General features: G+C 47.1%; 1 protein-coding gene and 1 long non-coding RNA gene across 10 annotated transcripts in view; one reads left to right on the forward strand and one right to left on the reverse strand.

The window, feature by feature from the left end:
- The window catches only part of LOC144178133 (uncharacterized), a 37,820-nt gene extending 33,053 nt beyond the window's left edge, over positions 1–4,767 (forward strand). For both annotated transcript variants that reach the window (XR_013323954.1, XR_013323953.1), the window contains exon 3: positions 4,553–4,767. This is a non-coding gene — a long non-coding RNA (uncharacterized LOC144178133). The remainder of the gene's footprint in view (positions 1–4,552) is intronic.
- LOC144178128 (uncharacterized) overlaps positions 1–15,769 on the reverse strand; it is a 90,559-nt gene that overhangs the window by 16,194 nt on the left and 58,596 nt on the right. For 6 of the 8 annotated variants that reach the window (XM_077705675.1, XM_077705680.1, XM_077705677.1 and 3 more), the window contains 4 exons: positions 15,296–15,345; positions 4,472–4,554; positions 4,327–4,397; positions 4,059–4,160 (listed from right to left, as the gene is read on the reverse strand). In XM_077705675.1, the coding sequence (XP_077561801.1) occupies positions 4,059–4,160; positions 4,327–4,397; positions 4,472–4,554; positions 15,296–15,345 (306 nt within the window). Of the gene's footprint in view, positions 1–4,058; positions 4,161–4,326; positions 4,398–4,471; positions 4,555–5,268; positions 6,033–9,991; positions 10,045–15,295; positions 15,346–15,769 lie in introns of those variants that run through there. The other 2 variants (XM_077705679.1, XM_077705678.1) reach the window with 2 other exon arrangements.

Consider the following 15,769-nt stretch of genomic DNA (forward strand, 5'->3'; position numbering starts at 1 on the left):
CAATAAAAACAGTCTTGCCTCACCCTTCCCCCTGCTCGCCATCGGTGCTGTATTCCTCATCGAAGTCGTCGTCGGCCCGCACTGTCGAGGCTGTTGGACATTCCCACCTTCTTGACGCTGCGGACAATAATCTCGGAGAGATTCCCACTCCATGCCTCCGGTATCCATCAGCAGAGCACGTCGATGAACAGCCTCCGTGTTTTCCCAGCTGGGGTCAGGCTGGTGGTGCCCCACTGCTACTGCTCAGCGCCCGTTCAAGCACACTTTTTGCACCCTCTGCTTCGACCATGGTGCTTCTTGGCACACCAAAATTTATGGCCGTCTCGTCTTCGTTACCAGTCTGGGACAGAAGAAACTGTTCTTCACCCTGGATCCGAATGACAAAGTGCCAAAAATTGCACACCTCGTCCTCGCAGTCCGCTGGCCACAACTGGCACAACGTTGTACGCCTTTGGAGGCACAGCCGTTTCGGAGCATGAACCGGGACTCGGGCAGCGGCCTGCATGTGGGTCTGCAGCAACTCGTGGGAAAATGCACAGCCTTCACTTCGGAGTCCCGGTATGCAGCCCAAAACTTCTTTTTCCGTACGAAAAACGTCGCTTCTTTGGGCCCAGGAAATGCACAGAGATACTTGTTCATCACCAGAAGCTCTTCTTGTTTCCACCAGTAGCGTAAATGCACTGGGTCAACAATAAAGTTCTGCTAAGCCACGCGGTTTCCATGCTTTAACGCATGCTCCACTGCCTTCAGTTAAAAACCGGCTGTGTAGCTCACAATTGGTTTCGGTCGGAGCTAAGATGAACAAAAAAAAAAAAAAAAGAGAGAGAGAGAGAGAAAGAAAGCAGCTCATACTAACGCGCAAGACTTGAAAATAGTGAAGCTGCACGCAACCTTCATGACCATCACGAAGTCCATGATTGCAGCCGATTTGCTTTTTCTTCACTGCCACAATGACCTTTACTCCATCATTTTTGCTGTAAGTGAGAGCTTCCTTCATTTTTCTGGAAGTGATAATCATTGGACATCACTTTGGAGGGGCGTACACTATGACGTGTGCATCTTGTTCCGAGCAAGAAGCGCATCTTGGCGTTTGGGGGGCGCTGTGGGTGATCGAGAGTTAGGGTGTCTCAATGTGTACCTCTCGAGAGCAGCCTCGCTTCCTCCACGCTGTCTTCTGCTAGTCGCTCCGCATGTGTGGGTGCACTGCTAAGCTGGACCGTCCAGTGACGCATTGTTGACTTCACATTTCTGTCCACCTCTGCGGGCCTCCTCGTCCGTCGTGTGAAACCCGCTTTAGCGAGCCCGTGGGAACTCCGTCCTCCGTCTAAGCTCGGGACAGCTGCTCCCTCGTACATAGTGTACATTTGAGCAAATGTGGACTAAGCGCACTTCATCGACTTCACCTGCCTCCGAGCTCGTCTTAGGCACCTACTGGCGAGTTGATTGGACTTTGAGCAGCGTCCACGCAATGCCACGTGGTGGACTGCAGCTCTGGAGCTCGTGTTCTGGCTGACTAGCCCGGCAATATAGCCCATGTAGAGCCGTGAACACCACAAATCATAAAATAACTCTGCAAACAGGCACTGCTTGGTATTGTCAGCCTATTTCAGGGATTATTACTGTCACAGTGCAAACATGACAATTGAAAATCTTCTTCCGGTTTCCCCATTCATCCCTTGTTAACAAAAACCAAACGCTGATGCAGAGTAATTATGAGCAGCACGCCTTTGGTAGCAGTGACGCGTGATGACCACGCCACTTTTCCATATCGAGGTGACGGAAACACGTGTCAAAAATCATGTTTTCATTGCAAAAGTGAAAACAAAACAGATTTGAAAGGGCATTTTCTGAGCTAACCCCAAATAGATTTACTTGTTCTAGATTTCCTGGTGTGAAAAGGGGCTTTCAAGGTATCGTTCAAATTGAACGATTTTGATTGATTGATTGATGGATTGTAGGGTTTAACACGCCGACGCAACGCAGGCGATAAGGCACGCTGTAGTGGATGGCTCCGGATTGATTTTGACCACCTGGGGATCTTTAACGTGAACCGAAATCTCGTACACACAGGTGTTTTTGCTTTTCGCCTCCATCAGAAAAGCGGTCGCCGCAGCTAGGAATCGAACCCACGTCCTCGTGCTCAGCAGCACAACGCCTTCGCCAGTGAGCCACCGCGGCGGGTTAGGAACAAAGATATTAGGTTGAGAAACATACTTTTCTATCAAAGGCGAATTTAGCTAGCCGCATTCATTAGCTGTAGGGCTGTGCAAAGTAGTACGCTAATTTGCGGACACATTTTTAGAATCCCAGCATATCCAGTTCTAAGAGAAAAGTTGAATGGGCACGGTAACAAAAGAATTAAATTACTGCGATCATAGAAAGCATCACCAATCACGCCTAATTTTTTGTGCATGGTAATGCAAAAGTAAATTCGCATTCTCACAAAGAAAAAAAAAGGGGGGGGGGGGGGGGTCATTACGCAAGTAAATACAGAAATTATCGCTAGACCACAATGGCCCATAGTGAATCGCTCAGCACAGCAGATGCTTTTCCTACTGTTGTTGTGCTGTTCTTTTATGCCTTTACCAAGTGCTTCTATTTTTAAAACCTAAAGGAAGACGGCCAATGGCAGCGATACGGTGATTTCGACGTCACCCCGATCCACAAAGACTGCCCGGAGTTCTAAGAATGCAGGGAATAGAATTTTTGGTTGATCCATCTAATGTGTGCAAAGCGGTTATATTTTGTGGCCACCTAATCCAAGGACTATGCGCGTTCATTCAACATGCTCTTGAGGAATTACACAAGTCCTAAAGAGAGCTTCCAGGCCCTTAAAAAGAGCCATGAAGACAATATACAAGTTTGTTTTATTCGAAAGATTTCATCTTTTATAGTGCCTTCAGCGCCTGTACGGCAGCCAATAATGCTCTATTCAAGAGAACGTGTTGCTGGGCGTGTTGGTTGAAGTCTACAAACATACTGAGTGGCGCAAATACACAACACACAAGAAAGAAAACACGGACAGACGCTACAGGTGTGTATTTGTGCCACTCAGTATGTTTGTTAATGCTCTATTCACTGAGAAAAAAACAATTTTAAGTTAAAAAATTTCAATTCTCCCGCTAAATTGCATGTTTCATGACTTCGGCAATTGAGGCAGGGCCTTAAAACTAAAGATACTATGCTCACCAGGCCTGCCACCATTTCACAGATGACTGTTTGGTTATCTTGTTCAACTCCTGCTTTCATAGATGGCACTGCAGTACCACTGAAGTATCAGTGTTCACACTTTGCTTCTGGTCGCACTTCTATACCTGCCGTATTTTGATTACGGTTGACAGTAATCGTTTCCTAAAACATAAGCAATGTCTCGACAAACACAGCCACTGTGCCGCTTATGTCAGTTGGCCAGTGTTGTGTCAAACAAGCCCAACGCGTCCTATGGCTGTGTTAGGCAGTATATCAGCTGGGAAAGTGCCGCCCTGACTTGGTCAATGTTTATGCGTTTGTGACTTTCATTGTTTACCCTACCCCCCTACTGCTATGAAAACAATATGCACTAGATTTAGGCGCAAAAAGGCCGTTCTGCAAGTCTTTAACCCGTTATTTTTGCGCTGGATTTGGCAAGCCTCAACCCATCATCGTATGTTTTAGTGCAGGAAGTGAGCTAGGGGGTCGCATGGTCATTCGCTTTATTCCTAATTATATACCTTATTTGAATTAAGTTTGTGTTAAAAGTAGTGTCGGAGTTATTCTAACGAGGCAAGCTTTCGAATGAACCAAACTTGCACTTTGTCTTCTTCCCGTCCTTCTAGCTTCCCCCAAAACCAGGCCCCTCAAAGTTGGCTTTTTGCAGACCGTGGGTGCCAAGTGAACAAGAAAATAAAATCCAAGGTTGTTCGGTGGCCCTGACATAAGGTACCGGTGCAAGTCTGTGCACATGACAGAACTGATCTGACAAAACGTCGCACGTCCACCGCCCTTGCACCACTCTCGCCAGAGGCCCAACCTAGGGCCCTGTGAAAGACCGGGCTGGCGGCGGGCCCAGGCACAGTTACCTTCTTCACGGTGTGGATGACATCTTGCTCCTTCAGAAGCAGGGAGTTGTTCAGCTGAAGCTTGTCCAGTTCGCCGAAGGCCTGCAAGGCAGCTTCAACGTCCTGCAAGGGAGTTGCAAGAGCGGCACACTTGTGGGCACTGCCCAGGTGCACAGCCAGCAGCTACTGGGATGCACGCAGCAGTCAGCCGGCATTCAAGCATGCACAATGTTTAGAACTCCGTTATCGTGCAGGAACTGGCCCACTAGGAAGCAGCAATCAGCCTTACCATGGTGTTGATGCTCAGGCTGTTCTTGATGTCCCTGTCCAACTCGCACAGGCGCTTTTCCACTTGGTTTTCTGCAAAAGTCGCCAATAGTAGGCCACTCAGTGCAGCAATGCACATTTTTGGGAAACTGGAGCACAAAACTTACGCCTCATTTTCTCGATTTTTTCTTTGCGCTTCCTCTCCAGCTTCTCCTTTTTCATCCTTTCCTTCTCTTCTTCCTTTTCAGCTCTACACAAAGAATGGCACACCAGTATTAGCAGCAGCAGGAAAGGAACGTCCGCTTCCCCCCCACAGCCCCAGGAGAGCTATCCAGACCCAGCCCCCGCTTCCGCCTTCACTGCTACAACACCAAAAGGGTAAAGCCCAATGCTGAATTGGAGCACAACAATAAGGTGTACCAAGTCCATCACAAGCATGCCCACTGCCTCCGCAGAGGGAAGCCCAAACCCTGAAAAAAAAAAAAAAAAAAGAGTACAAAAATGGAACGTCTCATACCTGCAGAACGCGCGTTGAGCAAATTGCCCAAGCAGTTGAAAGCCTTTGGGAAGGCATCGGAAACAAGAGCTTCCGACATTTTGCTGTCTTGAGGGCTAATCGCTCTAAACGTGGCATGCGATATCGACTGCCCAGTTATTACCACCTGAGCACTTGCTCAAGTGATTGAGGGGCATCCCATTTGTGCAAGAACCTGAAAGTACAGCTGCCCCACCGAAGAAAAGGCACAGCTAAGCCATGTTTGTATACCTGGCTTCCAAAGCCCTATGCGTTGCTTGTGATCAAAAACAGCTGGACTCTCACATGATCCCCAAGCTGTAGAAAGCCTTGGAGGCAAGTTTCACTGCTAGAGAAAACTGTTAGAGAAAACTATTTACCGTGGGAAATTCCCAGGTTCGGCAGCATCTTAATGCAGGAATAGCAAAAACACAGATGCACACACGTCTGTTCTTTTGAAGAGGTCTTTATTTCACAAGCATACAAACTAGACAGGGTTACATGCCGGAGACTGCACTGTGCAAGCCGGAATGATCGTGGTTACACAACGTCACATCATTATACAAGGCTCATCCCGGCACTTTTCAGGCTACATACGCCGGCACACACATACACTAAGGGCCAGCTAAGGGCCATTTCACCACTTTAAAGCAAAGAAAAAACGCCACAGCTGATCAAAGGAACAATGTAATAATAATAATGGGAAAAATCTTAAAAACAAGACCTCCTACAAGGTAAGAACTTGTCACAACAGAACTCAATGATGGCACAAGGCAGACTGGTGCGGTGACTGTGAAAACAAGGAGGGACAGGGGGGGTGGGAACCACTCGTGGTAGTCCAGCAAAACGGCTACGAGAATACCACCACACGACTGTGCAACGTGAATGAGTACAACGCAAAATGAGACGTCTAAAACCCAGGATGATCGGACTCGCCATGGCTCTCCACAAAAGTGATGCATCTAAAAAATGAAAACTCCCTGTTGGAGTACCAGGCAGCCTAGTTCAGTAACTGGGAGGGAGGTGTCCCATGGAAGTACACAAGAAATATGGACACAATGCAGGGAGGCCCCCCCACTAACAGGCGAACATGTCCATGACACGCATGATGATGTCCTTGAGCCTCTCGTCGCGCCGCTGGTGCTCCTGGATGTACTTGCTGAGGGCCTGCAAGAAGTTGTTGACCTCTTCCCCCCTGTTGCCACCGAGGGTCCCTGAAACCAGAACGCCACGCTAAGAGGGGCATGCCTTGGCCAGCAGCAAATCACGTGCGGGAGGAGGAGGAGCAAGCCCCGCACAAGGCAGAGGACAGGCACGGGATGCTGACGCGTAGCCCAGCGCGGAAGCACATTTGGCACCTCCAGCTTTCCAGCGCTCCACAGCCAGACACTACCGCTGCTAATTAGGTCAACGTTACAAGGCACTGTACCAAGGTTTAGCAGCGCTTTCACTGTACTGTAAAAATATCACCACATGCAGTAGACTCTCGATAACCGTTTAACAGGAGTTCCGTTTACTGAGAGAGATGTTCTAAGGTGCAAATTTATGTGCGTACACACTTCTGAGGGCATTCCATGGAACTCTAACCACTAGAAAGTCACTGTAGCTGATAGTTTTCAGAAAGCAAGAAAACTACAAGAAGCGCAAGCACGGCATTCACAAAGTTGATTTGGCAACAATGAGTCGCTGTGCACTACAAAATGCATCAATTATTTTTGTTTGAGTCCTTGCAACTGCATCTTCACGGAGGCTAGAGGCCTCAACTTCGCGAGTGCTTACGAGCCACCGAATTTAGAAGACGGCAACGTGGTAATGAAGGACGAATAGCACAACGATGGCACGAATGAGGCGACAGGAGGTGAGCCCTGTAGCCTCGGCGTCTAGAATCGAGACCGAACGACTGGAACAAGAACTGCGATGTTGCATTCGTTGCGCTAACACAGCTAACCACTTACGCGACGAGGCTTACGGGGCCAACAAGGCTAAAAAAGCATAAAAAAAAAACAAAACCAAGAACGAAACAGCCGGAATTGTAAAACGCTGATTCTCATGCCAGTGGATTTCACAAGAAGTTCCATTTCTGGTTCCGTTTACACGGTGATGCGGAAATTTTAGTTCCGATTACCGAGAGTTATCTGCATACAAAACCAACCAAATTCCAGGCAACTGTTCCGTTTATTGAGATTCTACTGTACTTGGGAAACGTGCCCACTAAAAGTAAAATTGCCCCACCTGCGTCCGAAACAGCTCTTCAACAGGCCCTACCGTTCTCTTGCTCACATAGTGCTACGCACATAACTGGCACAGAGTCTACGTTGAAGTAGCTCGACCGCTGTGGTAACGAGCGGTACTACGCCAAGTGGAAAGTGCGAAGGAACAAGCCGAGACCAAGGGGCCTGTCCCTTCCTTGCTTCATCCAATCCATTCTACATAGCACCTTGGCCAGATTACCAGCTCACCCAGCAGCCTGCATTTTTACAGCCCTGAAGTAGACAATTTGCGCAACAGTGGCCGATATTCATTTCTGCAACTGCAAGACAGTGCGCACTCAGGGTGGTTATCACAGGCACATTTAGTCCGGACACAAAACATCCCCCTTTATAAAGTTGAACCCTGTGACACACCTAAACACCGATTTTCCCGCCACGCTGTCACCACCCTTACATCCAACGATGTTAACAGCGAGACTCATTTTTGCTTTGTCTACTGAGAACACGTGGGAAGAAAATCGATGGTGCAGAGGGATGAAAATGCAAACCTTGTGTCTGAATAAGGATGAGGCCAAATGAACCACGCAACTCAAATATCAATATGCCAACAAAATACCCTTGGGCAGCAGCCGAATGATACGCCATGCCGCTACAACGTTGAATATTCTTGACGAAATAAAAGGCAGCACAGTGCCAACATTGCACAAGCAGGGCAGCTGAGCGGGCTGGTAACTCGTGCGCACGTCCAAGGGACGAGATCGGAGGGGGTGGCTCTGCCTGTCTGAAATGTCCGGCCTAGCCCCAAAGCCTGTGCACCAGCTGATAGTAGGGAAAGTGACATCAGCCGGTTAGAAAGCTATGAAAGCAAAAGCTCTTGTGCGCCTCGAACAGCTAGCTGAACAGACTAACTTAGCAATGGTGCCTGCTGCCCAGAAAGGCAGCACAGGTGAGATAACACTGACACTCTCTAGAAGAAAGGAACAGACAACGGGATGGCAGTGTGAACGACGACAAACAAGCACAGGTCCCGTGCAGCTGAGTTTGCGAGGCAGAAAACAAGAGATGTGGACCAAAAGGGTGCCCCAGTTGCCAAAGTGATGGGGACAGGCACACGAGGAACCGGGGGTGGGGGGCAGCGGAAGGAAGCTCTGCATTGACAACAAATTGCTTTCAATCTACAGTACAGGGGCAAAGGTCGCCATGCTTGTTGAAAGGCAAAATAACAAAGGAAGAACGCTGCAGGACAGTGTTTCTGGATGCAGCCGGCAGGCTTACTCCTGCACCCACCCAGGCCCCGTCCCCGTTCAGGCTGCAAGCCATTACCTTTGTTCCGCCTAAACTGCAGCTAGGCCTGGTGCATGCGTTGTGGCCTTCCAATTAGAAGCCTGCATTACGGAGATGTACTGAGGTAGCATCGCACATCTACGCAAACAGAGGAAAAGAAGAGGGAATGGAAAAAATGGCGCCAAGAGAAAGGGATCCCAACTATGGTGATGAGGGGACACAATCGCACCGCTTGAGAGGAGTAATAAGAGCGTGCTAATTACAAAAGTGGCAAAGCCCTTTTACGCTAATAGCGTATGCGTGGGGCAAACAAGGGCAATCTGCCAAGCCTCTCAGTCAAAGTAAGAGGTGAAGAAGAAGACATGGCGCAGCTGGGAAAGGTCTGTGACCACGCTAATGGGGGGACGCAATAGCCCCACTGGATGCACTTCTGCGTGTCTGTGCCATCTCAACTGTGATGGACTCTGCGGCAGCTATGAATCCTGGCTCCTCACGTACATCCACCTTGGCAAAAGGTGAAACGGAAGAACACAGTGCCACACGGTGTGAGGCAGCCACTCGTTTCAGCTGAAACCGCCATGATGTGACGCAGCGCCAGATAAAAGCACCACGATACACACAAGTGTTAGAAAGGGGATCACACGGCCTGGAACATAATGTAATGCTTCCACATTCGCTACCTGTAAGCGGTCTTAAGTGCCTCACCCAATTTCTTTTTCTTCCCCCCTTTCATGTGCCCCCTCTAAGTCCAGCAAAAGAAAAAAAAAAGAAAACGGCAAGAAACAGCTACAGGAACACAACTCAGGTGGTTTGTCAGGCATTGTGTACAAGCTCCACCAAAGAGAAGGGGAACGCATTGCAGGAAATGCTCAACTCCACTGCAAATGTCAAGAAAAGAAAAAGCTTGTTGTCTGTCACCAAGAACTACCACCACTAACATAAGCACAATAAGAAAGCTGCCCTTGCACAACCCCCTCCCAATTATGCTCCCGACGAAAGTAACTCGTGCACACTATTCATGGGAATCAGCTCTAATGTAAGCATTTCACTGTGCTCCTCAGGCCTGATATCAACACTAGTCTAAGGGGAATGCAAATAAATTGAGTGAACTAATTCTTCTGAACAAACATGCAAGCTAACAGCCCACCACTGGAACTCTGACCAATATTACAGATCACTGGCAGCAACAAACACCTCCTCACAGTGGCTACCAAGCAACAACACGGCCAAGGCTCTCAAATACGGGCAGCAAGCAAGCTGGCGTGCAGGACATGCAAGAGGGCTGCAATGAACACTAGAAAGCACGGTCACAGCGGTGGCCTCCCAAGAGCACAATGCAAAGAGAATGTGAAACAAGCACTGACAGCGGCAATTTAACCGAGGTCAGTCAATGAGATATCATTTGGCAGAACATTGATACAGTGGGCTCCCATTAAGATCAGCCTTTTTTCTTAGTAAAGTGCCGTCACAGGCTAGTCAGCTAACGTGCTCAACCACCCTTCCATCCCCTGTGCTTTGACAATTCCCTCTCCAGGTCAGCGTCTTTAGCTACAATCACTGCAAACAAATAAATAAAACTGGCATCTTTCAGCAAGGGTTGCCTTCCCCAGGAGCCCACTGCAGCAAGGCCAGACACGGAGTAGCAAAACAGTAGGGACAAAGAAACAGCAAACACTCACCGTCTTCGTAGCTCCTCAACGTTTTCTCATAATGTTCTATAGGGGTGCTACTTCTGCAAACAGAAACGACCCTGTTTTGGTGGAAGGGAACTGCCGCGCTTCGCACTGACGCTCTGATAAAAACAACCGCACAAGCAGCACTTGGCAGGGACTACATGCACACAAAATGGCACCGCTGCAGTGGCCAATGCATATATATGTTCAGGCGAAAGAAAAATTATTTTACAATCGACCAAAAGCCTACGCCATTGTCCTGTCAGTTCCTAACGGAATGTTCTCTCAAAGTACTCACAATTCCAAACATCACTTCGCAGAAGCCTAGGAAACCCAAGTGATTCTGTCTCTCTACGTTCTGTCGTAACTTTGTTAAATTTTGACGCCATGGCCTCTGTGTTCCAATAATGGCAAAGTGAAAAACCATTATGGCGCAAAGTTTATTAGATCCAACCTCATTTAATTGAGGTCCAAATGCACAGCTTCCAACTAACAAAGCAGGTTAGTTGCAACACAACGCATGTTTGCAACAACCATTGTGTGGCACTGTGGGTGCGTGTGCGTGTGTGCATTTTACTCTGCTGACATGCCGGTGAGCGTCACGGGGTGGTCAATGCATACTGAACTGACGCTGAACGACAGCAAGTGTTCACTACTCACTTGCTTTGTGAATGCCGAGCGAGTTTCTTTTTTTCGTGAGCTTGCTAGGGACTACTATGCTGGTTGTAAGCGCTTGCTGACAAAGTTTTGCATGTCATACAAAAATTTGTTGCAAGAAAAAGCAAGAAATGCCAGTTTTCTTCAAAGAAGACCGCAAAAAAAACGAGCTGTTTTAAATTCTAACGTGCTTCATCGAGTGGCACAAGGACAAGTACTCCAATTTTTCTTTTATATTTCAAATACTGCCAGAGGCAGATTATTTTTTTTCCCAGGAAATATCTTGAAAAGCGTTTACATACCAAGTCTATACACTGGTTTTATTCTATCGTAATCTACTGCCGAGGAATAACCTTTATCAACATTTCCAACTTTCAACAAAAATGGTGATTTCATTTTTTTGGTTTGTAACAACTGCAACTGTTCGAAAGCCCCTCCAAATATCTACATTTTAGATTGCCACAACATATGTTAAATTACCATTATTTTCTGCATCGAAAAATCATTTGCTGCGGGAAAAAAAAAAATCTCTTAGCAATGGTGCAGTTCCTGCAGCCACCCTGCCATCTACTGCTGCATGATGGAATGCCATGCAAAGTGCCCCAAGACTATAGCTTAGCATTTGTTCTCAAGGTACCATCTTTTGCCCACAAGTGCCCGTAACGAATAAAAAAGCAGCAGTGCGGATGAGAACTAAACCGACACACACGCTGCCTTGTCAACAATGATGGGAAAGCCTGTCCACGGGGCAACTATTTACATGAAAAACCGCAGCAGCACTATGCACCTGAACACGCTGTTTGAATGCAGTATAGAAAAGGGAAGGAAAAAAGCACGACGGTCATGTGAGTAAACACACTAAACCTAATTCCGAATATGAGAAATGCTGTTACAAGAAAATCCGAATGTTAAAGCATTTATGGTAAATGACAAAATAAATAGATACACTGAACTCCAAGCCCCCACAGCCGCCACCAAACCGGCTTCTTGTGACTGGGGCAACAGGCTTCCTTGCAATGCACCTTCAGCCAAGGCTGTGTCCGTACCGGTGGTTTGGTGTCCACCTGGCAATACCGCGTCAATACTAGCCCTGCAACACGTGGTCATAACTTTCGGACTGCTAACCAGGAGCTTTCCCTCGCCCCGCTGCTTTTGCACGCCTTCAACGCGGACACGCCGGAGTTGACCAGCTTTAGAACTACTATAAGCAACCGACTGGCTGGGAGCTTCTGCTAATCAGACAATTGCCAACATCAGCTGTAATTCAGCAATACGGAATTTGTGTGGGAAATATTGCGAATATAAACCTGCCAAAGGCTGTACATCAATGATGCCATGAGAGATCTGCGTCTGCCTTGAACCAAGGTGTTCACACAGTAGAAGCAACGGCGGTTGTGGACCACATAAAAGCATTTGATTGTGGGGTTTAACTCTTTCGTGACCACGCCATAGGCCGTCGTTAACGGGTGAACGATGATTTTCAAACCGTCCGCAAAAACTAAAAACGGCACAATTCGGACAACTGCCGCCATCTGGCGTGTTCATTGGAAACGCCTTTTTCGGTTTCGTTGCCGTTTGTTTACATTTCGCGCAGGTAGACGGCATCACGAGTGATATTTGAACCCAACGTAGCAGTGAGTTGGGGGAAAATGGCGTCCTGTTTCACTGCGCGCTCTGCAAAGGTGGACAGCTATTTCGGGGACTTCAGCCACTGCTGCTGCTGAATTTTTTTTATCCCAGCAGCAGTGATGACTCCAGCAACGATGTGGATTCTTCACATTTTAGTTACGATGAAAACTCCCCATTCAACAGCCTCAGACTTCGACAGGTGCTGCCATGCAAGGTTCGTGTTTACTTTGCGCTGTATTTATAAACAAAACGTGCCTAATATCTGACGACTGTGGCACTACTTTCATACATAGGGTCTGGACAATGTGCAGCGGGGATATTTTGTCTAATGCACCGCGCCGTTTCGCGTTATCACCTTCAAGATAGCCTGGTGCTCATGTAAAATTACCGTGATTACTCCCCTAATGATCCCACCCCTGAAGTTTGTCGTCAAACACCGAATTTTTTTTTTGTTTCCCACGCAATACGCAATGAACGCACCTTGAACTTGCCGCAGAAATATGTCGTATGGGTGCCAAGTCTAGTTGATGATGGTCATGCTTGCCTCTGTTTCCTTCCGAAGTGAACATGGGTACGTTACCGCCGCGGACTTTCCGGTATTGGAGATACTAGCAAGCACGTGTTCAATATTGTTGAGGGAGAAACTCTCACTAAACGCACATAGTGTACGCAGAAGAGAAAGAAAAAAAGGCTCCCAGCTTCTGCGTCAGCAGCCCCGTCTTATTTGATATCGGGCACTGTGACAGTGGCCGGCAGTTATGGGTCGACTTGTTGTCACCTCGCAGCAGACTCGTTCGACCACACTTCATAATTTATTAAAACACTACGTTTCGCGTCACTTTGGAAAGGGGCTGGCGTTGGCGTGCGAAGTTTTTGTTATATTTTTTATTTATTATTTTTATTATGTTCATGAGCATTATTGTAATAATTTGAACCCGCAACTTGCTTGCGTTTTTTTGTGCTGAATAGTTTTCCGCAAAAAGTTTATCCCGCGTAGTGAACACGCCCTTAAATTGTCATCAATTTTTTTGAAAAAAAGTGCGAACATTAAGCGAGTAACTACGGTATTGTTGTGGAGCTACACGCGCTGCACCTCAAGAGCGCTAAATATTTTTTTTTTGGCTTTTACCACTGCAGTGATAAAGATACTGTGTGAGAACACGCACACAAGCATGCTTGGATGCATATTTTAGAGAGTCCGACCGACCCTCCAGTGGTTTCATGGAGTCGAACAGCCGTCAGGGCTGCTATGTTGGCGTGCCCACAAAATCCAAAACGTGGTGTACAGCGTTGATGTTTATATTGAATCATACCTTAGGAACATAGAAACATTTTGCATATCTTAGAATTCCTAAAAAAAATTCAGGGTGAGTAAAATTGCCCATTTCCGTTTTGTGTATACTCTTTTTGTGCACTTTTTTATGTTTCGTTGAGCAATAAACTATCAATAATTACACCTTTCACAAAACTGATGTTGAAAGAAGAATCTATAAGCTACAATTTCATGAATCGCATGTGAAATGTGCCCAGTAGCTCAAGAGGGGGAAAAAAAAAGTTTTCCGGAAGCACTCAAAATCGGCCATTTTTCCGTGATCACGAAAGAGTTAACGCACCGACGCAACACAGGTGATGAGGCGCGCCGTAGTGGAGGGCTCCGGATTAATTTTGACCACCTGCGGATCTTTAACGTGCGCCTAAATCTCGCACACACGGGCATTTTTGTTTTCGCCTCCATCAGAAAAGTGGCCGCCACGGCCGGGAATCGAACCCGCTTGCTTGAGCTCAGCAGCAAAACGCCTCAGCCAGTGAACCACCGCGGCGGGTACATACAGGCATTTATCATGCACGAGAGACCAGCAGTATCCATGCTTTGTGTACATTTATATATTTGCTTTCACTAGAATAGTCAGATACTATGCTCACTGTGACCTGCCAAACAAGCTCCCAGCCACAAGGCATGACAAATTTCACTGCTTGATCTGAAGCAATTTCTTTTCACTTCAGCATATAATAGAATAATTGCCATCCCAAGATATCTGCTTCAATTGAAAAACTTTAAACCTAAACCCCTATCCTGTTCATAATCACTTTCACATGGCCAATAATAATGGCCCCGTTTCTTTCCTTTTCTGAAGGGGGGGGGGGGGGGGGGGGGCACGTAGTGCTTCTGCGAACCCATATTACCTGTCATAATGCCACAGCTTATAATTATATAATGATGCTACGAAGTTTTCTTCGTTGCAGTCATTCTTGACACACCCCTGGGAATGTTCTCCTCGCTTAATTAAGAACTCTCTATCTCTCTATGCAAATGTCAATCTACTGAAAGAGCAGCAACACACCTAAAATTGAGAAAAATTATTACCTTTTTTACTAGCCCACTGTTGACATTAAATAGATGAAATCAAATAACCATAAAAAAAAAAAGCTACGCAGATGTGTTACAAGTACAGACTGTACTGAAGTGACATATTGATTGATTGATTGTAGGGTTTAACGCGCCGATGCAACGCAGGCAATGAGGCACGCAGTGGTGGAGGGCTCCGGATTAATTTGGACCACCTGGGGATCTTTAACATGCGCTGAAATCTCGTACACACGGGTGTTTTTTCTCTTCGCCTCCATCAGAAAAGCGGCCGGCAATCGAACCCGCGACCTCGTGCCCAGCAGCGCAACGCCTTAGCCACTCAGCCTGAAGTGACATATCAGTGGAAGCCCAAGTACACTAGTAAACGATTACATAGAATGTCAAAATACAGGCTTCAAGCTAAAATTAAAAGAAACAAGGAAAATAAAATTGTGCTTTCAAGCCCTGAGCAGAACGTGAGCTTCTTTCATGTCAATTACATTCATGATGCGTTAAGGCCTGAGCGTACAAATTTTCAGCTTTCCATGATTAAAAAAAAAAAAACCCTTCAATAGCAACAAATTTTCCATTTTGCTTTGATTTTGAGCACAAGCTAATTTTCATACATTTTTATTAGGCTTTAGATTAGAAAAAGTAATGATAGCTCGGAAACTCACATTTTCTTCTGTAGCTTCTCAAATGCTGCAGCCGCATCCTTCAGTGCAACCTGCAGAACAATGAATAGAGAAATAAAAATCATGCAGGGCATGCAAAGTAAGGCCTATTGGTAGAATGCAGGTGTCCCACTGACTGCACATAACACATGAAGTGGGACGCAAAGGTTTCACAGGCACTGCTTGAAAAAAACTTCTGAAATTCACGCAAAATAACTTAGATACAGGGTTCCCGAATGCACTAGGAATAAACCTGTTGGAATTGTGGCTGCCCGCAATCCCGACCTGTACGCGGCAGCGCTCGAAGGGGCCGCGCGGCTTGCGCAGGATTGCGCAACAAGACGTCAAAAATAGAGGGGTTCGCTTGGGAGCGGAGGGCTCGGAGTCGCTTCGGCGCTCGGCGGCAGCGGGCGGCCGCTCCGAGCGAGGACGAGACGGCGTTGTGGCGGCGGAGCGACCCGGCGTCTTCCCCTCCAG

This window comes from Haemaphysalis longicornis, unplaced genomic scaffold (assembly GCF_048455015.1).
Source record: "Haemaphysalis longicornis isolate Haplotype H1 unplaced genomic scaffold, Haemaphysalis longicornis Haplotype H1 scaffold_4, whole genome shotgun sequence".
In the NCBI taxonomy this organism is placed as follows: Eukaryota; Metazoa; Arthropoda; class Arachnida; order Ixodida; family Ixodidae; genus Haemaphysalis; species Haemaphysalis longicornis.